At 43.4% G+C, this 25501-nt stretch overlaps 1 protein-coding gene across 7 annotated transcripts in view; it reads left to right on the top strand.

The window, feature by feature from the left end:
- Window positions 1-25501, top strand: part of KIF16B (kinesin family member 16B) — a 321838-nt gene that overhangs the window by 12638 nt on the left and 283699 nt on the right. For 6 of the 7 annotated variants that reach the window (XM_063098597.1, XM_063098552.1, XM_063098569.1 and 3 more), the window contains exons 2-3: window positions 23184-23253; window positions 25322-25435. In XM_063098597.1, the coding sequence (XP_062954667.1) occupies window positions 23184-23253; window positions 25322-25435 (184 nt within the window). The remainder of the gene's footprint in view (window positions 1-23183; window positions 23254-25321; window positions 25436-25501) is intronic. The other variant, XM_063098579.1, reaches the window with a different exon arrangement.

Genomic DNA, 25501 nt, shown 5'->3' on the forward strand with positions numbered 1-25501 from the left:
AAAACAGATCATCTCTGTGGGTGTGATGCTGTCTGCTGCTGCCAGCCTGGGTCTTGGGTGCAGGGCCAGGTGCCACGGACTGGGGCCGGAAGGCATGGGTTTGCATTCTGGGTCTGCCACTTGCTCATTTTGTGAGCTGGGTGTATAATTTCACTTCTCTGGGCCTCAGATCCTTCTTCTAGAACATGAGTCGAATAGTCTCCCTTCCTCTTTTTCCTTCTCCTGCGTTACTGTGATGACTGAATGAGGTAGATGACACATAAAAACACTCAGTGTATGGTAATGCTCAATTAATGGTAGCTGAATTAATGGACTTATGAAGTATCCAAATGTGCTGGCCCCTGTGCCATGTGTTGGGGGATAAGCGCCAAGTTGGGCAATTCCAGAAAGCTGGGAAGAGGAGAGGCTTGATCTGGACATGGTAATGTTGGAAGGATTCATAGCAGGGGGAGGATCTTTTAGTTAGCAAGTTTTCATTGAGCGCCTCTGTATGCAGGGTTCTATTCAAAGTTTGGTGATTCGTTCATTGGTGAACAGGATGGATAAAGTGGCTGCTCTAGGGGAGCTTCTATTCTAGTGTAATGCCATCTAATAGAAATTCAGTGTAAGCCACATATGTAATTAAAATTTTTCTGGTGGCCATGTTAAAAAAGTAAAAAAAAAAAAAAAAGATGAAAATAACTTTAATAATCTGTTTAATTTAACCCGATATATTTAAAACGTTATCATTTCAACAGGCAACCAATATGGAAAGTATTAATGAGATATTTTACAATCCTTTTTTTGTATTCAGTCTTTGAAATCTGGTGTATATTTTATACTTAAAACCAAACTCAGTTTGGACTAGACACATTTCCAGTGCTCAGTAGCCACATATTGCTGGTAGCTGCCATATTGGACAGTGCAGGTCTAGTGAGTAAACAGAAGATTATAATGGCAGTTGAAAGTTCTATAAAGAAAATAAAGCACAGTAAAGGGATTGATAACCATTGATAACAATAGTCAGGCAAGTACTTTCTGTTCAGGTGATAGTGGTGAATGAAGTAAGTTATGAACTGCTGGAATGAATATCTGGGAAGAATATTCTAGGCAGAAGGAATAGCAAATACAAAGGTCCTGTGGCAGGAGTGTGTCTCAGTGTGCAGTGGATACAAGAAGGCCAGTGGGGCCTGAGTGCAGTGAGGGTGGGGAAGTGTGGTGGATCATGTAGGGCCTAGTAAACCGTGGTAAGGTCTTAGGCTTTATTCTAGGTATAGTTAGTGCCATTGGAGGGGCAAGAGCATGGGAGTGAACTGTTCTGATTTATCAGTCAAAAGGTCCCTTGGCTTGCTGCTGGAGAATGGACTCTAAGGGGGCAAGAATAGGCATGGCATGATTTGAGCAAGAGGCAGGGATGTATACGGTTATGGTCATTGATATGATCATTCATTTAGCAAGCGTTTATTGACCACCTATGAAGTAGAAAGCATTATGTTAGGCACCGGGGACACAATGAGAATGTTCCCTGCCCTCAGGAAGATCAGCCTAGCTGGTGAGTGACCAGCTGGTTCATGGCAGAAAGGTTGAGTAAAGGGGCAGTGGAAGAAGGCAGGGAGCCATTCTGATGAGGAGGCAGGCGTGATGCCACCTGGCTGTGTGGGTTTTTTGCTTGGCTCATCATCATGCTAGAGTATCAGGTGAAGAGCTTGCCCTTGGGTGATCTGTAAGTTCCTTCTAGCACTGAGATCAACAGCTTTTATTCTGTTGGCAGTGGGTGAGCTGGGGAGATGGGGGCTGATGTTATCAGTGTCTGCTGAAGTCAATGGCCCAGTGTTGGCAGCAGAAGGATGGTAAGGGAGGGAAGGTAGGAATACTCCGAATGCAAGCTTTTCCCCAGGGAACCTTATTTCCAGTATAACTTAGCCTGTGCTTTCCACTGACAAATAGCTTTCAGACTTTCTACCCTTTTTGATGACTAACAAACGAATTAGTGAATCAGTGGAAGGAATTCATTCCTCTGAGTTTATTGTCTCTGATTTGATATTGGCTTGAATTCCTTTCTCTTTTGATTTTGAGGAGTCAGAAGATTTATTTATTTTTTTACTTACTTACTCAATTTTATTTTGGCAATTGGCTAGCGCAGGGATCTGAACTCTTGACCTTGGCGTTATGAGCGCACTACACTCCAATCAACTGAGCTAACCAGCCAGCACTTTTGCCATCTTTCTCCCTATTCCTTTTATTTTATTCTGACTTTTGAGAGGCAGCTGGATAAAGCTGATATATTTTCTGTACCATCTTCCTTAGCCTTTGAAGCATATTTATAGTTATTGATTTACTATTTCTTATTCATTCACTCATTCATTCATATATTTGGCAGTCACTAAGTGCTTTCTACATGTGAGAAGCTGCTTTTTTCTTATATGAGCTTTTTCTTGGAGGATGGCCTTTGGATTGTAGCTTGACTAAATCAGTGAAGTTTCTTTGCGGATTTCATTGCTTCGTAATCCCAAACTTTTGCACTGTGCTTATTAGTACAGTGTAGGATGCTATAGAGGCGTGGATGTGGAGAAGTAGGTAGATCAGATGGTCCTAAATTTGCATCCTGGTATTGCAGCAAACTACCTGCATCATTTTATAAATGATAGTCATCTGGTCTCATCTTTCCTCATTTGTGCAATGAGGATAACTATACCTTATTCATAGGGTTATTTTTAGGTCTTAAGTAATTAATGGCTGTGAAGTGATTGCACTTAGTAGGCACAATCAACATAACTATTATACTTTTGTCTTCTACCTTTTAGGATTTTACATGAATATTGTGGTGATATGAAGCAGAATGTTACATAATTCAGTAATGAGTGGACAAAGTCCACTAGTCACCAAGTTCTAAGTTCTGCTGGGTAGATATAAGGAATAGCAGGTTTCTGGAGAAAGGAAGATCAGTGTGAGCCCAAGTCTACAGACAGGGTGTTATGGGGGAAGTCAAACTTTGAGGTCTCAGTAGGCTTAGTTTGGAGAAGAGCAGAAGTTTTCCTGAAGATCTTGTTAACGAGTCAGCCATTGAGATTTTACTGAGCCCTTTCTTTGGCCAGAGATGAACAAGGGCCTGGTCCGTACTCTCAGGTAGCTCATGATCTCTGGGAAAGCCTCATAAGTTTTCTAGTTAATAATGTTGCATTCAAAACAAGACAGCATGGGGGAGGGGAAGTATTGAGTGGAGCTTCTTCTGAGGGCAGGAGCAACATCCTAGAGGATACCATGACTGAGGGCAGGGCTCCTCTGCAGGATTAGTCAGCCAAGCAGACAAGGCTGGCAATAGCATTTTAAGCAGAATGGGGTACAGAGGCCCCAAACTCTAGAGTGTGGTTAGGGAGCTGCAGAGCATCATGAAATGGTTGGAACTTCAGCTGTGGGTAAGAGTGGGGGATGGGGTCCACATTTTGGGGGTACCTTGTTTGACCAGTTGTGCACTTTAGACTTGATTATTATTTCTTTCTATCGATTCTAAAAAAAATGATTTGATGGGAACCATTTTTCAAGTGAATGTAACATGATAAGATTTATATGTTATAGCCCAGGAAATTGCCAGCTACCAGACCTGTTTGGGAGACCAGTGGTATGAGACTGGACAAACCGGGACCTGAACCTAGTGCATTGCAGTTGGAGTGGATCCACTCACTCATCCACCCTCCACCCAGCTAGTCACCTACCCACCCACCCATTCATCTACCTACCCACCTATTCATCTACCTACCCACCCTGCCACCAAACCATCTATTCATTATTAAGCTCCTCCTCTGCTCCATGCTCTGTTCCAGGTTCCCAGGATACCATGGTAAGCAAAGCCAGCCACATGCCAGTTCTCCTGGAGCTTACGGTCTAGTTGGGTAGACAGTATGAAAATCCCACAAATGGGTATACATTTAGGGGCTGAGAGAAATGCTGTGAAAGAAAAGGAAAAAGCTTCTATAAGATCCTATGACAGAGGGAACTGATCCAGGCTAGGGAGAAGGGGCTAGGAAATCTACCTGGAGGAAGAGTCCAAGCTAAATCCTGCAGGATTCCAGAGACAGTTAAGAGGTGGAATTAATAGTGACTGACAAGATGGAGGAGATGGGATGGGTGAACTGGGGGGATGGGCTGGATTACATGATCTCTGGCCAATTTCTAAATAATCCAGAATGTAGTATTCACTACAACAAAACGTGCTGGAGAGACCTGTGGGAGCTATTAGTCTGTTTTCTGTCACTGATAACAGAATATCTGAAACTGGGTAATTTATAAGAAAATCAAATATATTTCTGACAGTTTTGGAGGCTGGGAAATCCAAGGTTGAGGGGCACATCTGGTGAAGGCCTTCTTCTTGGTGGGGACTCTCAGCAGACTCCAGAGGTGGCACAAAATATTACATAGCGAGGGCTGAGCCAGAGTGCATTTCCATGTGATTTCCCCCTCTCCTTATAAAGCTCCTGGTCTACTCCCTGATAACCCATTAAACCATTAATCCATTCATGGGGACAGAACCTTTACAATCTAATCACCTCCCAATGGCCCCATTTTTCAAATACCATAGTCTGATTTCCCACACTCTTAACACTGGTGCAATGATTCTTCAGTGAGTTTTGAGGGGACATTGAAGCCATAGCAGAGGGGTTGGTGTGGAGTCATGGATGTATTTCAGTGGTCCTGGCTCTTTCACATGTGATGGAAATCTGTTTCTTTCCCTTTTTAACCAAGATAGGATAAGCTCACCCCTGGGCACCTCTTTTTTTCTGTCTCTTATCCACAATAGACCATAACCTAGACCTCAGCATATTGCTAGAAAGAAGTTTCATCTATCCATTGCTGATTGGTTGATTCATCATTCACAAAGTATTTAGAGATTGGTGGGTATGTGCCAGGCTTTGTGCTAGACGAACAGTTCTCAAAGTTTTTGGTTTTAGGATTACTTAAACTCTTAAAAATTATTGAGGACCCAAAGAGCTTTTGTGGGTTATAGCAGTCTATATTTATCATATTGGAATTTAAAACAGAAAATTTCAGAACATAGGAGTACACAAGCACACATTCCCTTAGCCATCAGAGAGATGAGTGGAAAAAGCGAATAATGTCCCGGTACTATTATGAAAATAATTTTGACCTTGCAAAGCCCCCCAACACAGGGCTGTGTATTGGGGATACAGTGGTGTACAAGCTGGGCACAGTTGTTGCCTGTGTTGTGCGAGGTCCTGGGGCAAAATGGAAGCCTGGGGTGAGGGTAGGGTCTAACTGAGACTTGGGGTGACAGGGAAGGTACTTGGAGGGAGGGACGTCTAGCTGAGCGCTGATGTGGGGATTAGCCGGGGAAGACAAGTGTAGCCGGTGGAGGGAGCCGCGTGCGGGTGTCCCAGAGGCCTCATTGGAGGACCTGAAAGAAGTTCCTTGTGGCTGTGTGTGAACATTGCATTTGCTAGGGTCATACCAGCGGTTTGGTTTCTCTGATTGCTTCAGCATTGTGTGTTTTTATCCACTTGTTTATTTTCAGGGGCACACATGGCTGTTCTCGAGTCCCTTCTCGGTGTGACTTGTGGGAGGCCAAGGGCCTCCTTGTGTTAGGGAGTGTCCTACCTAACATGCTCAGCCGGGTTTGTCAGGCATTGAAAATGCCAAGGGAGGCAGGCCACGAAGTGTGAGGGGCTCAGAGGAAGTGTCAGCGGGCAGCAGAAAGGAGCCTGAATTAAAAAGCATGCTTAGTCATGAAGGAACGGAGGGGTGTCACTTGAGAGTTGAGAGCCTGAGTGGAATGGAAGTAGAACTGCTCATTTGATGTCATCATGTTATCTCAAGGTGTGGCCGGTTGGCCTCAGAGAGTGAGTGCCACCAGGATGTATGTCAGCTCCAGCCCCCTGCTTCTTTGAAATGAGGTGAAACTTGAGATGTCCTTTGCCCTCATACAGCTGTCGTGGGAGGGGCCTGCTTTATTGGGCACAGACTTTTTGGTCAGCTGAGCCACAGAAATGAGGCCAGACCTGTTTTGCTGTTGGTCTCTGTTTTATTAGGAAGCACACTGGTGATATCAGAGGGCTTTCTTCCTTCAGGCCCTTCTGGCTTGAGGACAAGGTCATTTCTTTCATTTCTGCTGGCAAATTGTGGTAGTGTATTCAATTTCAAGAAATCAGTGATGAATTCTTAAGTGATAAGAACCTGCTAATATTGCCCCTGCTTTACAACTTCTGGGATTGGCAAAACTTGCACATCTTTAGGGTATCAGGAGGTGAAAATACCATCCAGGAGTCAGAAGGAGTGAAAGGGAGATGCAGTCTGCACTGAAAAGCAATGGGAGATGGTGCCTTCTTTAGTAACGCTCAATAAGAAATTGGAACACCTGCCCAGGTCATACTGTATTTGCCCTTAGTTGGGTTAAATCATATTTTATGTTGTTAAAAGTAAGCTTAATTACTTTCATCACACCAGCCAGCATTTTCATTCCTTCTCTCTCCCTTGGTGGCATCTTGGGTGGGAGAAAAAAATAAAATCCAAAAGATAGCATGTGGTAGTAGTTTGAGAAGCCATAATCAAGTCCTTTAGATTTGCTGCCAAGTAATAATTTTAAAAAGTTTCTCACTGTTGGAGGCATAATCCTGTCCCTTGTTTCCCAGTTTCCTGCAGGGGTTTCAGCTCCCATGTCTGGGGAGCCAGGCTGGGAGCAGCTGACCGGAGCTGCTGGCTTGGACCTGGCGGAGCCAAGGGCTCCTCTGGGGTAGGTGCAGCTCGACTCCTGCCCCGCTCTCCTGTGGAAACTGGGTGCAAGAGGGCTGTGTTTTCCCATGTTTCGAGAGAAGTTGGAAAGCCAAGTTCTTATTGCAAAAATCTTCTGATTTCTTAAACACTGGCAACTAATTAAAGATGTTTTAGAGTACCAATCCTAGCCCTAGGATGCCATTTTAAAAGTTCTGGTTTAGAATGGATGTTTAAAAATCCTTCTCCTTATTTGCTTTATTTAAAACCCATCACTTACTTTAGACCATTTTCCCTTACTGCTTTCCTGTAATATTAATATTTTCGGTATGTTGGTGAGGTATCTTTGAGTAGTCTTTGCTCGTGCTACTGTTGTCCCACAAGCAGCCTTGACTTTTACTTAATGCTCAGAGAAGCTAGTCCTGTCCTGGTTGCCATGAAGATCAGGAAAGAGGAGCTCTTGGGGGGCGGATATAGCCAGGAACCTGGGCGTCCTACAAGACACAGCTCTGAAAGGGCATTCTGCGAGCTGTGCTGGTCATGTGGACAGTGGTTTACGTCTCCCTGAGTTTTGTCCTTTATCGTGTGCCTCGGATCTCTCCTCTGAACCTTGAAACCACCTCCGAGGTAGGTAGAGTAGGTAAGACTTCTCCCCATTTTATGGATGGGTAGACAGGCTGAGTGGTTGTCAAAGCGATGGTTAGTTAGGGTTCCAGTTCCAGAACTCCAACTAACCTAACTGGCTTTTGGGATTCCAAAACTCTCAGCCGTGTTGTCCTAGTTCTGCGCGCTGTGTGTGAAGGCATTTTCTTCTTTGCTGAGGATTTTGGATGCATGCTTGGTCCCTTTCCCACTCTCTCACCTGCTGTCGTGCAGGTCCATGTCATAGTTCATTTTCTCCTTTGCGCTTTGGTAGTGATGTCTGATTATGCAGCATTTAACAGGGAAGTTGAGAAGCAAGGAGGTAGGGCACTGGCTCTCACGCTTCTCAACTGAGGCCCTCTGCCTGCTTCCAGGAAGTCAGATTTAATTGGCTTGGGGTGCTGCCTACATGTCAGGATTTTTAAAGCCCCCAGGAGATTTTGGTGTGCAGCAAAGATGGGGGACTGCTGGGTTGGGAGTCCTTGCTGGGAGTTTGACTTACTGGACGTGCAGCAGGTGCAGTGCTCCCTGGTCACGGTCAGCGTGCTGTCCGTCTGTTGATGCCTAATGCTTCTCAGGTGATGGCCAAATGAAACTATGCCTAAGTAGAGAGCCTCGCTTTTTTCTCCTGTTTTGTTTCTTTGCTGCCATGTGTGTTACAGGGTTGTTCAGAAAGCACAGCTGAGGAACGGCATTCTCCTGTCTCACCAGTGTGGGCCAAACAGGAGTGAGAGCACAGGCAGGACAGAGCAGTTCTTAGTCAAGCTGGGGATGGTTTAGGCACTGAAGAAGGCAGTGGGACTCAGTTTGGTATTCAAAGAATATCCTGGAAAGGACCTACCCTTCTCCCCCAGTATAGAAGATGTGATTAGGGTTCCTTTTTGGGCCAACTTTGTTTCACTTACCAAGCCACGCTAAGTTATGTCCCACTTTGGTCTGGCCACCCATGCCTAGGGTGGAGTGAGCCACTCATCCAACCCCCTAACTAGCTTTGCTTTTAAAGGCCATTTGCTGTCACCCATGTAGGGTGATTGTGGGCTGTTGAAGGGCACAAGCCATGATTATATGTCTTTGTCCCTTATGTATCCTTATAAAGGGGAGAAATATGTGTTTTTCCATTGACCTATTCCTGCCCCTGCCCATTGTGGCTTTCTTTAATTTAATAGGTGAGTGAACACTGTGAGCTTGCCTTGAGGAAATGGGGTTCTGAGCATGGGGCAGGAAGGACATAGCATACATTACATGTTTTTAGATTGGACAGTCAATATGTAGTCAGAATAACGAGACGTAGTCACGAGTATAGTCATGCGCTGTATAATGGCATTTCAGTCAACACAAACAGCATGTACAATGGTGGGTCCATAGGGCTATAGTACTGTATTTTTTACTTTACCTTTTCTATGTTTAGATATGAAAATACTTACCATTGTGTTACAATTGCCTACAGTATTCAGTACAGTAACATGCTGTACAGGTGTGTAGGCTAGGAGCCATAGGTTATACATGCCATATAGCCTAGGTGTGTAATAGGCTACACCATCTAGATTTGTGTGAATATCCTATGATGTTCCCACAATGACGAAATCACCTAATAATCTCAGAAAGTATCCTGATCATTAACTAACACAAGACTGTATTTAAAAAAAAGTGAAAGAATTGGTGTTTCTGAGAATCTTATCTTTTTTATGAACTGTGGTCCCTGGACTGCATTGATAAAGCATTTCATAAACAAAACTTACGGAGATCGTCTTAAGATCAACCGTATGGTGGTTCTTCATTTTTGTGAGATCTGGCCAGAAAATTTGGCAAAATGTGTTTTCTGGATTCCCAGCATTTTCGCCCATTTTGGGAAAGGGTTGGAAAAGTTGTGTTAAAATTAATGTCCCCACTAGAATGTAAGCTCCCAGAGGGCAGGGCTTTTTGTTGGTTTTGCTCGCTGATGAATCTACAGTGCCTCAAGTGGTACCTGGCACATAGCAGAGACACAGTAAACATTTGTTGAAAAAATGGAAGGATCTTGATTTTGTAATGGAAGTGCACACACTGATTGAGTCTCTGCTCTGTGCCTGGCCTTGTGTCGCCTGCTTTCTTTCATCACATCTTTCAGCAAAAAATTGTTCATCAGCGTATCTCAATAACCACAGTGTTGCTGTGCAATCAATACTTTTGAGCAACTGTGTCTGACAGGTTTTTTTCAGCACCACTGTACAGGTGAGAAAACCAAGGCTCAGCAAAGTTACATAATGTGCCCAAACTCACAGAGCTACTAAGAGTCAAGATTTCAATCTAGGCCCCCAAATCTCCCCCTCCACCATCCCCCCATTATTAAATCACTGTGCTTGACAACATAAACCTTAGGTGCTATGTTTGGCGAAAAATTTACAAGAAACCAAGATTGCATCTTATTCCACTATGACTCAACGTGAAGCCTTTTGAAGAAAAAGCCCTGCAATTTAGTTTGAATTTATACCAGTACCTCTCCCTTCACTGGCATATTTGGCTGGTGATGTTGTAAAAGGAATCAATCTTCTTTTACGGGCCAGCTATTGTATTTTTTTTTTCAAAAGCTGTCACTGAGAACATTTTTCTAAAATAGAGATAAATCTGGGAAGGTGATTGTGATGATGGTGTGGCTGAATTGCAGAGAAAACACATTTCTTTGTGCTTTCATGGTGCTGCAGCACCGAACTAGGATGTTTTTGGGCATTGAATAGTCGATTTAATGTCTGAACACAGGAAAGCAAAAGAAGTATTAATAGATGTTCTTATGTTCTCAACTCAGTGTTTAAACTTTCACTACCCCTTTTAAATTTCCACTTTTTAAAATAAATATGTTGCTTGTGTGTTCTAGGGAAGCATATTGAAGTTTGGCCATATGCACACCCTTATTTTTCCTTTTTTTACTCAAAAGGAGACACATGGTCCCCTATATCTTAGTCTTGGTGTCAGAGTCACATCTGTGGGTGTGCAGCAAGAGACAAGCTTTATTTTTGCCTTTGGAGTTACATCTGCCACGTTAACTGATATTCATGGGGAGAATGCATTTTCATCTAAAAATTAAGATGTACACCAAACTTTGAAGCATTAGTTTAAACTTTAGTGCCTGAGTTCAAGAATAGTGTCTTGTTTTTAGTTCAGCTGTTTCATTCATTCATCCATCCATCCACCCACCCATCCAAGTGCTTGCTGTAGGTAGGCACAGTCAGGGCTAGGTATCTGAAATATATAAAAAGTATCTCTGCCCTCTGGAAGCATCTAGACTGGTGGGGAAGACAAATGTATAGTTGTCCAGCAGTAAACAGGTCATATGTGATAATTGCCATGGTGTGTTATGGAACGTCACATGGAAGATACAGGCTAGGAGAGGTTTGGGAATGTCTCCTGGAGGGGGAGAAATTTTTACAGGCTTTGAAGGATAAGTCAGATGGAGGAGATAGCTACATTCCAGGCAGAAGGACCAGCATGAACAAGACACAGAGGCAGGTCTTTGTGAGTCCTGCAAGAAGGAATAGTTTGGAAGGGGTGGGGAGATCTTCAGTGCTGCAGGGCTGTGTTGTGGAGAGATAAAGCTGGATGGGTTTCTTGTATCCTCTGTATAGTGCCTCATTCATTTGATGACTTGTGCCCTGTTTAGAGAGTAATCTATGTGTGGATTCCTTAAATGTGCTGATTGGCGCATTGTGTTCCTATGGGATCCCGAGGTGGGATCCCCTCCCACCTTCAGGAGGATGTGCCTGAAGTCAAAGTAGGGGTGCTCGCTTTACTCTCCACAGTTCTCTATGGCATTCAAGTATTGATTGCTTTAATTCCTGTAAGCTTCTGACTCTGTACTTGCAATTTTGAGTAAGTCACTTAACTCCCTAGGCCTCAGTTTCTCTGTGTGTTAGATGAGATTGCGGGCGAGGTCTCTTTCTCTCTTCTCAGTTCATCCCTTCTTGTCAAGCTCTCCATTTTCCCGAACCTCACCTAGACTCATAAGAGCCTTATCATCTTGGCCCCCAGTTGTTCCCTACAAAGTATCCAAAATTCCCTGTGAAAGTGACATCATCACCTTTAGTCTTGAATAGCAAAATTTACTCCTTTATGGTTTTGGGCTTGAATTTTGTAATGTATGAAATTTGTCAACTGACTATCAGCTTTTCTCACCTGGGACTTGGATTCCATGACAGAATTAAGTCCTAATGCCCTAAGTAAGGCATTTATTACATGTAATGAATTGACTTCTCTCCTGTGCTCTAGTTAGGCACCTTCTTTAGGAGAAGTGGTGTTCCAGGGTTCCGAAGAGAAGGCCCAGTTGGAAGCCAGCAGTGATAACCCAAAAGGAATGGTCTTATTGTGGACTTTTGTTCTGGAATTGGGCTAGGTGGGTTCGACTCTGTTCAAAAGAAGGGATGAGACCACTGTGTAGCAAAGTGCCGTCTCAGGAGCTGAAAGGCAGTTGAGCTTTCACGCTCCTCAGTATGGAGGGCATCTCAGATCAACTAGGGCTGTGGTTCCCAACCTGGTTATCATCAGAATCTCGTAGGTGGCTAAAAATACAGATTCCTGGGCTCCCATTCCTGAGAACCTTATTTGGTAGGTCTGAGTTGGGTTCTTCAGGTGATTCTGTTGGTCCGCAGGCCTGGGGAGTCACTGACCCTGCCAGTCATCTGGATCCATGTCCATGTCCATTGTCACGCCTGGGCCAGCATCCCCGTGCAGCCTCTTGAGTGGTCTCTTTGCTCACTCTCACCCCTCTAGAGTCTATGCAGAGTGACTAGAGGGGTCTTTTAAAAATGTAGATGCAATTTTTCCACTCCCTGTACACAAAACCTTCCCATGCAGTGGCTTCCTATCACATTTAAGTTCCAAGATCTTAGCCATTTAGCCAAAGCCTTCCGGGGACAGACATGACTTAACCCCGCCTCAAGGCTTTTCTGATCTCTTCCATTTTGCTTCCCTCTCTCACTTCTGCACTCACTATGGCCTCTTGCTCTTCCCCAAAGCCTCTGGCTGGTTCCTGCCTCAGGGCCTCTGCACCTGCTGTTCTCTTTACATGCAGTGCCCTTCCCCCAGATCTCTGCCTAGCCCTCCGGCCTCACTCCATTCAGGAGAGGTCATTTCTGACTGCTTGTGTTGTCCTGCCTCTGCCCGCTCGGCCTCAGTCCATTCAGGAGAGGTCATTTCTGACTGCTTGTGTTGTCCTGCCTCTGCCCGTCAGTCCTATCCCATGTCACACTTTTGTTTCTTTATAGCACTTATCACTACCTAAAATGATATTGTATTATTTATGTTTTGCCAGCTGCCTCACTGCAATGCAGACTCCACAAGGGCTGAGCCTTTGTATTGTTTACCACTTTCTCCCTGTACCAAGAATATTGCCTGGCATCCTCACTACATATTTGTGGAATGAATGAATGAACATATAAATCTCCTCAAACAGTATCCCAGATGAGGATTTGTCTAGCCTCCGACCGAGCCTCTTCAGTGATGATTCTGTGCATCTCAAGGCAACTCATTTTGTATTGAGACAATTCTGATTGTTAGGCTATTCTTCCTTCACTTGAAGGAAAAAGTATCTGCCTTCTTTCTTGTCCAGTAGCCCCAGCTCAGTGCTCTCTAAGGGGGTGTTGGGCAGGGGGTTGATGCTGCCACTTGTGTGCATACTCTACAGCATATATCTCAGGGGAGTTGGTGTGGTGGGCACTGTGCTTGCTACCCAGATCCTCCTTGTTTGGGGGCTGCTGGAGTGCCGTTGGCACATTTTCAGCTATCTGTCCCTCAGGGATGGTCTCGGGTGCGTTGTGCCCCTTCCCCAGGCAGTCCACAGTCTCTGACTGCTCAGCCCACGGGTATCAAGGCCTGACTATCTTGGTCCAACCTGGGACTACTCTGAAGAGTCCCTCTAGATCAGAACTGCCCATGAGTTGGCCAAGGCTGTCCTCGGGTCTGCGTCCCAGCTCCCCTTCTCCCTCTGCCCAGGCCTGCTTCTGTCTCCTCCTTTTCCCACGTGGTGGTCCCAAGGGCACACCTTAATGAACATCCTGCATACTAACCTGTGATTGTCTACTTTTCTGGGATCCTGACCTGTAACAGTTGGCTCTTTGCCTAATCTTTTAGGTTTATTACCCCCTCCCTAGGCCAGGGAAGATAATAAAAGGCTTAAAAGCTTAATAGCTTCCTGCTAGGGCAGGGGTCACCCAGGATTTCACTTAGCATGGGAGGCTCCTAATGTCCTTGGCTCATCCATAGTGGCAACCACTGGGAGTGGAGTGGAGGCTGTGCTAGTTTCTCTCCAGCTGCCACCAAGGTTGGGGTTCGGATGTAGGTCATGGTGCTGCTGACCACTGGCTGGCCACGGTGTGGTGAGGTGGGTTCTGAGAAGCTGAAACGGAGTCAGGGTGATTGCCTGAAAAGCCTACTCCAGAACTTTTTTTCAGTATCTGTCTCCCCTGAGTTTTACCCAGGGCCCTCAACTGTCAGGGTCCATGTGACATTCCATCCCCTACCCAACATCCAGTTACCTAGTCCTGCCCCATCTACTGCCTTGGCCACATCTCCCCACTCTGTAGCCACTGTCCCAGGTCAGCTCACTATCACTTTCTCTAGTCTCTTTGCCTCCAGCCCTCCCATCTACGCTCCATTCTCTGCTGCCAGAGACAGCCAGAGGCAGAAGGCAGTTATTGCACGGAGTCAGCAGTCCCAGGCTGTGCACGAACTCTTCCTTATAATCTCTTCTTATGTGCTCAGGATCAGCCAGAAAGGAGAAGTAACAACATGGGAGGAGTCAGTCACAGGGAGGAGAACAGTCTCCCTGAGTTTGTTTCTGGGGTTTAGGACTCACTCACTTGCTGGGCTTGGGGTAGGAAGACAGATACACATGCATCTAACTGTGGAGGAGCCTGATGGATGCAAACCAACTGCTGGCAAGAAACAGGGTGGCAGAATTAGCAAGCAAAGATAAAGATGAGGCTGTCTCATGCAATATTGGGACATCGTTATACTAAATATTATTTATTGTTTGTCTGAAATTCAATTGAATTGGGCATCTGTATTTTATCTGGAATCCTAATAAGAGAAAAAGAGAAGTGCCATTGGGTAGAGTATGAGAACCGAGTTGTTCATTGAGCCTAGGAGATCAGGAACGCTCCTGGAGAAAGGGGGAACGGAGCCTGGCTTTGAATGTTGGGCACCATTTGCCTGGTGGAAATGCAGAGGGCTGGAGAAGGGGAGAAGTAAGTCTGGGCAGTGCAGGGGAAGGTGTGGAGGAAGTGCAAGGCCACAGGGAGTTGTCCTCTGGAAGGCCGGGTGTCAGGGGAGGAGGTAAGCCTGCCAGCCCTCACTTTCACACCATGGAAAGATGTGGACTTGTCCTAGAGTGTGAAGAGCCACCCAGAGTTTCAAAGCAGGCACTTTTGGTCTTTTAATTAACTAAATTTATTTTTGTTATAAAAATCATTTCAAATCATGCTGAAATAAACTCTAACAGTGAAATGTTTATGTTCATTTCCTCATCCCTGAGGCCCTATTCCCACTCTCCAGAGGTAACCACTGCAAGCTTCATGTTATCCTTTCAGAAAAGCTCAGTGTATCTAGAAGTATAGATGGGCATGTTCATTTGGCTTTATTTATCTATTTATTGATCTGCAAACTTGATCGTTGTCTGCACTCTGTTTTGCTACTTGCTCTTTCTTCCACTTATAGTCTTCCTTGGACTTCTTTCTGTATCAGTCCACATAAAGCTCATGTATTCTTTTTAAAATACAGTTTTTTAATTTTATTTTTTTCTATTGAGTGCCCTACCACCAAAAGGTAGGCAGCTATATGCTGGTTCATAGCATGTAACTTTTAAGATAGATTTGGAGAGGCTACTTTACTTCAGAACTTGGGCTACTGTTTAGAATCTTCCAAGCTGATGGCTCAGTTTGGAAATCCCAACATCATCCAGTCCAGCTTTTTATTACGGAGTGACCAAATACCATCCGCTGAATGAATGGAATCAATTTGAGTTGCTGAATAATTTAAACACATTTTCAAAATATTTGAATTAACATATGGTTGTTTTTCCTAAAAGTGTTCTCCTACTGACACATCTGAGAGTGGACATAATTTCTCTCTTTCCCTGATTGGGTATTTTAAATCTTTTCCTTTACGTTCCTCCCACCTCCCCCCGCTCCCCATGTCCATCTATAACTCAGTGTACTTACTCCACCTGGTTCATTTGTAGCATCTTACCATCTAGTTTCCAGACCTTTCAAATAAATTACTTATTTATATGAAGGGACTGTAATTGACTTCTCGGTTGAGAAACCTAATTCACCAAAGTGCCCAGGGAGAGACATAGTTTATTTTGCTCTATTATCAAATCAATATTCAAGTAATTTTTTTAGGATTATTTATTTTCCTCAATATGAGAAAAATGTCAAGATTTATTTCCCATGTTTCTTAAATGTCAGAGGAAATTGACCTGAGGCCAGGGAGCTCTCAGTGCCTGGTGTTTTACAGTTTTCAGCTGAAGGATTAAAAGACAGAGCACCCAGTGCTGATGCTGAGTGTTGCCCTTGTGCTCAGTGGCCTCAGGGTGTGGATGTGAGGGAAGCTGGGGCCTTGCTTCTCTGGGGTTCCTAGACTAACTGTAGAGATGACATCAGCGGGGATGAAACCCAGATGAGTGGGATGAGCTTTGTAGGTATATATGAGAGGACCCTCTTTCTGAAGGCTTATCAGGAGGAGGCGAGTCAAAGTAGACCTGAGGCAAGCCTTGGTGAGAATGTGGGTGGAAGGCTAGAACCAAGAATGATCGGGCCGAGTAGGTAGGGGATGGGCATGGTGAAGAGTGGGCTGGGCTAAGAGCCATTTATTTAATATTTCAGTTATTCAGTTCATCACACTCAGCAACTGTTTTATGAGCACCTCAGAGTTATATGCGCTGCGCCAGGGGCTGGGGATATAAACCCAGAGAGGCAGAGTCCTTTTAAGAAGCTCACAGTCTGGTGGGCAAGACACATAGGAGGGCCCTCTAACTAGGAAAGGGGGCAGAGGGCTTGGTGAAGGCTCTCCAGAGGGTGTGAAGTCTGAGCTGAGAACAGAGGGAGGGCTGGGAGTTGGCAAGGGAAGGGGGCGGGGCAGGTTATAGTGTTGAAATGGCAAATATGAGTTAGGTCGGATCACGAAAGACTTTGGGTAGCACTGAAAACTGGACTAAATTTATCTTGTAGTTTTGAGAAGTTACTGAAGGAGTTTACAGCAGGGAGCCTCGTGGTGAGATGTGTATTTTGGAAGGCTGTTTCTGGCAGCAGAGAATGGAGCATGGATGGGAGGGCTAGAGGCAAAGAGACTAGAGAAAGTGATAGTGAGCTGACCTGGGACAGTGGCTGCAGAGTGGGGAGATGTGGCCAAGGCAGTAGATGGGGAAGCACTAGGTAACTGGATGTTGGGTAGGGGATGGAATGTCACATGGACCCTGATAGTTGAGGGCCCTGGGTGTGACGAGAAGGCCATGAGCAGAAGCCAGAGTCTCCATTGGACCACTGGGGCTGAGCAGGATTGGTCAGCAGGGTATGGAAGGAAAGAGAGGTTATTGGAGTCTTCCTTCTTCCCATCTTTCATCCTTGAAATATTTGGAAGTTTGACAATGCTCCTGGAATCTGCAAGGAATGCGTGCACTGAAGGGTTAGTTCTAACATCTAATAACTCCAGCCATCATGGAGATTACACTGGCTTTTCTATAAATACTTTCAGGAACTGGAGCAAGATTTGTTCTCTGTGGCTAAAACTCTAGCTGGCAACTTTGTTACAAATACTAACAGATTATTTTTGGAGTAAAGGTACATTTTTTCCTTACAGTTTCGGTTTTTATGCTTAAAGAAGGAAACGAGCTAGGAAATTATTTGTGAAATTTCCTTTCCAGAACAGATGACATTGATCTTAATGTTGACAACCTGTGGTTATTAAAAATGCGTTCAAGCTTTTGGCTGCAGCCTTAGCTTGACATTGGGAAGCTGTCTGGGTATTGCAAGGCAGAGAAGCTGATGGTTTGGCAGGTGCTGAGGGTGAGGGAACCTGGATGTCGTGACACTCAGATGACTTCTTAGATTAGATTACATCAGGCATTTATTGCTCTTGGTTAGAAGCCACCACACAGCTACAGATCAAAGAGAAGAGGCAGTGTTAGCTGACTTACGTTATATCCATATTCTGCTGTGCGATTTTAAAAATAAAGGTCAACAGTGAGTGAGTTTCCCAGTGTAAGAAGTAGATAATATGGGGGAGTTTATTTCATAAGAGTAAATGTAATACCAGGATATCACTGTGTCATATTAACTGGAATGTCAGAGCCGTGCTGCTCAAACTTTAGTGTTCATCAGAATCATTGACAGCTCTGGTTAAAATGCAGGTCCCCATTCAGTAGGTCTCAGGTGGGGCCTGAGATCCCTCATTTCTAACAGGTTCTTCCTGTCACCTCTCTCAGAGTGATGGAGATGTAAAAGATTACTCAGAGCCCATGTATTCAGAGCAGTGAGAAGCCCGAAGGGACTGCACTGAGGAAAACTGCTTCACGAGAGGAGAGCCCAGGCACAGCCCCGAGTCAGGTTTTGCTTCAGTTTTTATTGTGAAGACAAGAAAGTTACAGAAGAAAAACAGATGGTTAGTCAATCATAGTAGAAACATAAACAAACTGGCTACGTGACAATCTTCATTAAAGCATGTGTGGCTTAAAATAGTTCAAGCAATTTACCATCAAAAGGAGTCATAAAAGTAAGCTATGTGGCATACAAAAAGAAACAATGAGATAATCACCAAAGTGCCTAACTCCCCAAGAAACTCAAACAGTTTAGGGCAAGATGTGGAACGTCCTCCAAGCACTAACTAGCAGAATATCCTTGAAAATTGTAGCTCACATACTTTCCCATCATTCAGGTTTAGCTGCACCAAGGGCAACTGTCCCCAGAGCAATCAGTTTTTGCTGTGCTTCAGTTCTCTTATCTATATCAAAGTCTTTAGTCCTGTGAAAGTTTTGTGGTCTTTCTTAATCTTAGCATTTCTACGTGTTTTCCTAAAGGGTTGGGCTTTGGCCCCCTAAACTAGAGGCTTTGGCCTCCTAAACTTCAGGCCTTTGTCCTCTAAACTAAAGGCTTTACTACTATCTCATTAATAACTTCTTAGTCAATATCCTCTATACTTCCAGGGCTGCTGATGCTGCCCGTCCCTGAGGCACATTTTGAATAATGAGGGGTTCCTATATTTTGGGGCCACAGAGCTATTTGAGAAACCAAGGAAAGCTATAACCCTCAGAATGGTGAACTGCCACCTGCCCCTGTCTCCCTCCTCACCACTGCACCTCAGCACATATGCTTACAGAGAGGCTGCAAAACCTTTGAAACCACCCGTCATCTTCAGTTTTGATTTTAGAAATGGCTCATGGGGAGAGATACTCATGTGACGTAAAGTCTTTCAGTCAGTATCTTTCCTAGTGCTTTTATACAGTGGATGTTAATTAATTTTTAAAAAATTTTATCTATTATTTTTGAAAATTTATTTTTAATTGTACTTTTTTAGGGGTACAGTTTGTTGTTTCAATACATGCATATATTATGTTATGATTCAAGTAGAATAGTTAGCATATCTATAACCTAAACATTTATCATTTCTTTGTGGTTATAACATTCAGGATCCTCTTTTCTGGTTATCTTGAAATATACTATATGGTATTATTAGCTGTGGGCACCCTAGGGCCCCAGAACTTGTTGAACTTGTTCTTCCTGTCTAACTGTAACTTTGTACCCCTTTACCAGCCTTTCCCCCTCCCCTTCCCTCTCCCTTTCCCAACCTTTAGTAACCATGATTCTAATTTTTTTTCTTTTGAATTTATTTTTTCTTAATTGACCCATGATAATTGTATATATTTATGGAGTACAAAGTGATGTTTGGGTACGTTTATACAGTGTGCAGTGATCATATCAGGGTATTTAGCATCTCCATCACCTCAAACATTTGTCACCGCTTTGTGTTGGGACCATTCAAAATTCTCTTAGCTACTTGAAGTTATACAATAATTTGTTGTTGATGGTATGTCTCTAGTGCTACAGAACACTAGATGTTATTCTTCCTGTCTCTACAATTTTGTATCCATTAACCACCCTCTCCCTCCCACTCCCCTTACCAGTTTAGAGCGGGTGCTATTTAAAGCTAGGAAGTGCTGTCCTGGTTACCTGCAGGCTAGAGTAAATGATCATGTGGAGGGCTCTTTTAAGTTTAGCTGCTCCAGGAGTATGAGGCTCTGAGACAGAATTATGCAATCACTGGCTTCCAGCAAGGGTAGTGGCATGGGATGCTTCACGCTGCTGGATTTACAGGCAAGAATTGACAAGCAGTGTGAGCACAACTAGGTCCACTTTTAATATTCCTACACACGTGGATACTTTTGTGTTCTTGAGAGGTATTTGTTGATAATAGTGGTATTAAAATGAAAGATCTGGACATGTTAGGTTAGTGAGTTATTGAGAAATGACCCCCTGTGGAATGGGAGGAGTCGAGATGTGGCGGTCTGTGGTATGAATAAATCCAGTGTGTATAGTTCTTTGGCTGGGCAGGACATGCTTTTGGTAGTTGAATGCTATAGGAAAAGTGTAATTTTAGGAGGTATTTGTTTTATGGCCACATGAACATGGGGTATCCCTGAGGTAGTCCCCACTTTTGGGTGCACAGTGGAGTTGCCCAAGACCTGATGGGTTGGAGTGGAAGCACAGACACCTTGGAAATGTTAAACCAGGTGGTGAGAATCTATGTAGTCCTCGAATGGTGTTTACTGCAACATGGTCTTCGAGTTTAATTGTACATGGCTGTTATTATTCTTTCTCTCTTTATTCTGAGGTGGCCAGGATTTCATCCCCCAGGAGGTTCCTGGATTATTTTAAAGTAAATTCCATACATCATATCATTTCATTTGTAAATATTTCAATACGTATCTCCAAAAGGTTAAGTTTTTAAGTCCTCCCGATACTATTGTCGTATCTAAAATATTACTGATAATTCCTTAATATCATCAAATATACAGTCAGTGTGAACATTTCCCTACATACATTATAATTTTTAAAAAGGCTTTTTGTGGGCTGAGCCCGTGGCGCACTTGGGAGAGTGTGGCGCTGGGAGCGCGGCGACGCTCCCGCCGCGGGTTCGGATCCGATATAGGAATGGCCAGTGCACTCACTGGCTGAGTGCCGGTCACGAAAAAGACAAAAAAAAAAAGGCTTTTTGTGTTCGGATTGAGATCTAGTTGGTTGCTATGTTTTTAAGGTCTTTTTTAATCTATAGGTTTCCCTTCCATCTTTATATTCTTTGCAATTTGTCATTGTTATGGAATAAACAGGTCATTTAGCCTGTCACCCTTTACCACAGGCTGGATTTTGCTGATTCCCTCCCTGATGGTTTTGGCACATTCCCACTTCCCCTCATAGTTCCTGGTGGTTCCCCTGAGACCAGTGTCAGGCTGTCTGGGTGGGGGAGGGACAGGACCACCATGGTAGGGGTGTTGGTACTTTAATTACATGTGTCATGTCTTGTGCCTGGTTGTCTCACAGTGGCTGGGCTAGCAGCCATAGATCGTCACTCCCAGAGCTGGTAGGCAATTCACCAGGGGTAACAAAATGATGATATTTTAATCCTGTCCTTCCTTCTTCATTTTTTAGCCAGAATACGTTTAAAAGAGAAACTTCGCTTGACAGCTATTTGATTACCCAGAAGTATCCGTTGTTTAGGAACTGCCGATGAATGCTTGATTCTTTCCCTTTATTTACTAGCTTTTACCAGTTTTCAAAATAAGACGATGGTTCCTTTGATTCTTCATTGGGGACCATTGAGTTTTTGTTTTTTTATTATGAGTTTATGTACTTAAGCCCGTTCTATGTGTTTCTGTTGCAGTTATCCTTTTTGCTGCTCAAATTTCTTGATGTTGTCCAGTGGGAACTTGTTCAGGCTGGCTCCTGAGGCCTTTTGACATGGGCCTTGTGTTAGTTCTCTCTTAGTGTAACAAATTACCCCAGAGCTTAGGGGCTTAAAACAACGTTTGTTCTCCCCCAGTTTCTGTGGGTAATGCATCCAGGTGAGGGGTAGGGGGGCCCTCTGATGCAGGGTCTCACGAGGCTGCAGTCCTGGTGCCAGCTGGCCCCACAGTCATCTCCAGGCTGGCAGGCCTCAGTTCCCTGACACGTGGGTCTCACAGGGCCCCGCACAGCATGGCAGCTGGCTTTCTCATGGCCAGAGCTCTGTAAGAGATAGCACAAGGGAGTGCCAGCAAGGCATAAGTTAGTCTTTTTATAACCCATTCTTGGAAGCGACAGACGACCATTGGGGCGTGTTTGTGCTCTAGTCATTACAGGTGGCTCGGTAGGTTCAGCCCACACTCAAGGGGAGCAGGGGCCCAGGAGCCTGTTAGAAGTTGCCCACCACACCCTAGCCATCTTTGATAGTCCTGCTTTCTTGTATGAGGAGACGGTTCTTGGACTGAGTCACTTCTCCTGAGAACCCTGACTTATTTTAGTGGAAAGTGATGTTTAGAGGCTATAATTTGATCATAAGATTCCAGGTCTTTTCGTTGGGTAGAGCTAGTGAGTATTTTTTTTTTTTTTTTTTTTCTGATTTCGGATAAAGTTCACACTTCTGTTTCCCACTGAGTCAGGACTACAGAGGTTTTACTTAACCTCATCAATCGCATGTTTGTTTCTCCTTTCAACCACAGGAGGGTGAGGGTGGCCCTCAGCGATGCCAACATAATTACTCATGTATTATCCCACAGTACACAAACAAAAATTTCAGAATAACACACTTTCTTTACCACCAGAAATGTGATTCCTAAAAATGGTTTAAGATTCTTTGTAGTTCTGTTTCTCCTTAGGATATATCCCACTGCCTAAAACAGTCAGATTCCTGCACACAGTCGTAATTGAGGTAGTTTCTCACTAAGTGGTTACACGATTAGGTTCATTTGCTTCAAGTTACTTTTGAGTTTTCGGTTATCTTAAAAAAAATTTTTGTCCATTTTTATATAAATTATTTTTATCCTTCTAAAGATGATTACAGATAAAATTATAGTCATCAAAACCTAGCATCTGTTACTGTCCCTTTCACTCCATTTTCTTCTCTCCCTTTTGAAAAATACATGGATTATCATTATTTTTAAATATAAGTGGCAGCATTCTGTGTACACTTTTCTCCACCTAGTATACTCTGCTTACCAGTCTATTCCATTGACGATGCCATAACAGTATATAGAGCTCACCCTCTTTCCTTTTTGAATGGCAGAGCACTCCATTGTGTAGACTGATGGTCATTTATTCTAGACAACTGTACTTTCCAAGCTTCTCTTGACTTCCTGTTCGGCAGTTTTCTAAGAAGTGCCATTTCCTAATGGATGTAGAGAGGCTGGGAGGAGGGGCTAGTGGAACCAGGTTCCAGGTTCTGGAAGCAGCACCTGGTTGTGACTACTCCAGTTTTTTTCTTAGTTTTCATCCTGGGTGGAGGGATAAAGTTTCTTTTTCTTCGTAACCAGGTGAGTGGGGCTGCTTTTTTCATGAGTCACAGCCCGTTATGGTTTCTGTCATTTCATTTACTCTCTTTTTGGCCTACCCTTGGAAGTTCTTCCAGGTTTTGGCAATACGTTATTTGTCAAGCATAGTTTTTGATGGTAGCATCTATTTTGTAGGTCTTTATGTTTATGAGTAAGGCTTTGGGAAAAATGTTATCAGGAATTGCTCTTCCCATGCCATTTAAAAACAAAGCCTCCTGTGTAAAAGTAAACAAGTTTGTGTGTTTGTTTTTAAACAATCTTTTCTTTCCTAACCAAAACAGAATTATTTGTGTTACAGAGAAAAGGACTTGGAGGCCAAGTTCATTATTCAAATGGAGAAAAGCAAGACAACAATCACAAATTTAAAGGCAAGTAGTGACTTGGCCTTGCTCCAGTCCAAGAGCCCTGTGTTTGCTTTGTGTTGGGATGACTTGTGGGTAAATACAGCATGTCTGCCATTAGCGCACCCCTCCTTTCTCAGTTTTGTTAGCCACGCCAGCTTGCTCTTGGCTTGGGCTCCATCCTGAGCAGAAGACTCGATCCCCTGTGTTCTCTCCCCTCCCTGGTTTCATTTGATCTGGAAACCAAACTCAATCTGTCTCTCTGGTCTGTAAGCTCATGAGTCTAGCCCAGACCGTTTCCATCCTGTGTCCTTGTGGTAGAGCCTTGGCCTGGCAATTGACTATAGTCTGTCAATCATTAAATAAGCTATGGCCCTAGATTGTTTCCATATTTAATGAAAATTACCATATTTTGTAATCCTTGAAATACAGCTAATATTATAATTCAGAACTCAGGAGATAAAAGGTTAAAAACCAAAACAAAACAAACAAACAAAAAAAACAACTGAATTTCTTTTCTGGAGAAACAAAAAAGGAAAAAAAACCTGGAATTTTCCAAGATGGCAAGTTCTTCCTTTTTCAACTATTTGTTTCTTTGGTCAGCGGATTTGTTAAGGACCCTGAATGCTTTTCACTTAGAGTGGAAACAAGGATGTAAAATTAATAATAAATCACATGCTTTATGGGCTTAGCCCCTTTCTCCTTTGATATTTGTCGTTAACTTGTAGGTTTGGGTTTCTGAGGCCTGTTGTTCCATGGCCAAGTATAGATCAGTCTCTGGTGCATGTCTAAGCAACAGATTTCTATTAATTTGTGGCTCAAGGGACTGGATACTTTGAGATCCAATTTCAAAGTAGCACAACTTGATCTTCAGGGATGCTCCTGACTTCCTCCTGGGCAGTACTCTGGATAATTTAATAGGCTCCCTTTGAGGCTCTGGTGTCCCTTTCCTGGAGATTCTCCACTGGAATGTCTTTCTTTCTCTGCTTAGCATAATTCCTTGTACATTCCAGCTCTCTCTGGCTCACACCAAGCTTTCCCTCCCTTGGCCTTGCATCTTCTCACATTTCTACTAGTCATCGTTGTCCATTCCCTGCTGTTAGTTACCTTTCCTTTGTTTCATGTATCTTTGTATGCTCACAGTGCTTTGGTAAAAGGCCCTTGGCCTTGGATGACTCTCTTTTCTTTGTGCATTGTGGAATCTATTTTTCTTGATCATTCTGTTGCTTTTTGAGTTTTACAAACATTTCCTGGTCTGATGTTTGAGTAACTATAGCAGATACCTAGATTTTTAATGTCTTAATAAAGACCTGAACAATTTTTTTTTAATAATATGTAAATCATATTGGAAAATATGGCGCTCATTGGTTATTCAGCATATGTCCAAGGAACTGTTTGAGGCTTTGGGGGCATGTGCAGATTTTTAAACTTGGTTTTTGGGTTGAATCTAAGCATATAGCAAGGTAGATAAGATATATGCAAACATCTGCAATAAACTCACAGTATGATTTGTCCTGGCAAAGTCTAGGCTCTCAGAGGTGGGAGAAGTTACTTCTGGATGGAGTGCCCAAGAGAAGCTTCATGGAAGAGGAGACAGTTGATCTGGAGTTTTCAATGGGACCACCAAATCATATAATTCTAGGGGGCGCCAGTCCTGTAATAACCTGTATGAATAGCACCCCCTGGAGTTGTGTAAAACGCAGTTCTGGTAGACTCAGGTGGAGAGAACAATAAAAATCATTGAAGCTAGAAAAATATAGAGTCTGACTGGAGTGTTGGGTTCACAGAACTTAGTCATGGTAAAAAAAAAAAAAAAAAAAAAGGCTAGGATAATATCCTTGGGTCATATCATAGAAAACGTGGATTGCTGGGAGGAGTTTAGGTTATATTTAAGTTTGTTATATTTATTTTTTTAGAGAGGCCATGAACAATTAAGTGCTTTTTAGTCAGGGTGTAAGTATGAAAAGTGGTGATCATTTTTGATTTTTTAGACATAGAGAGGTTTTCCCCCCCTAACTTGTTAAATGATGATGCTCTTTACATTATTATTATCATAGCCTTTACATTATTATTGTTGTAATCATGTCTTTTTTAGATACCAGAAGGAGGGACTGGGGACTCAGGAAGAGAACGGACCAAGACCTTCACTTATGACTTTTCTTTTTATTCTGCTGATACAAAAAGTCCAGATTACGTTTCACAAGAAATGGTATGATATGATATTTTCAAAATCTTCATTTTGATCTATTTTTATATTGAGGAAAAACATGTCTAT

Source organism: Cynocephalus volans, chromosome 1 (genome assembly GCF_027409185.1).
Source record: "Cynocephalus volans isolate mCynVol1 chromosome 1, mCynVol1.pri, whole genome shotgun sequence".
Lineage (NCBI taxonomy): Eukaryota > Metazoa > Chordata > Mammalia > Dermoptera > Cynocephalidae > Cynocephalus > Cynocephalus volans.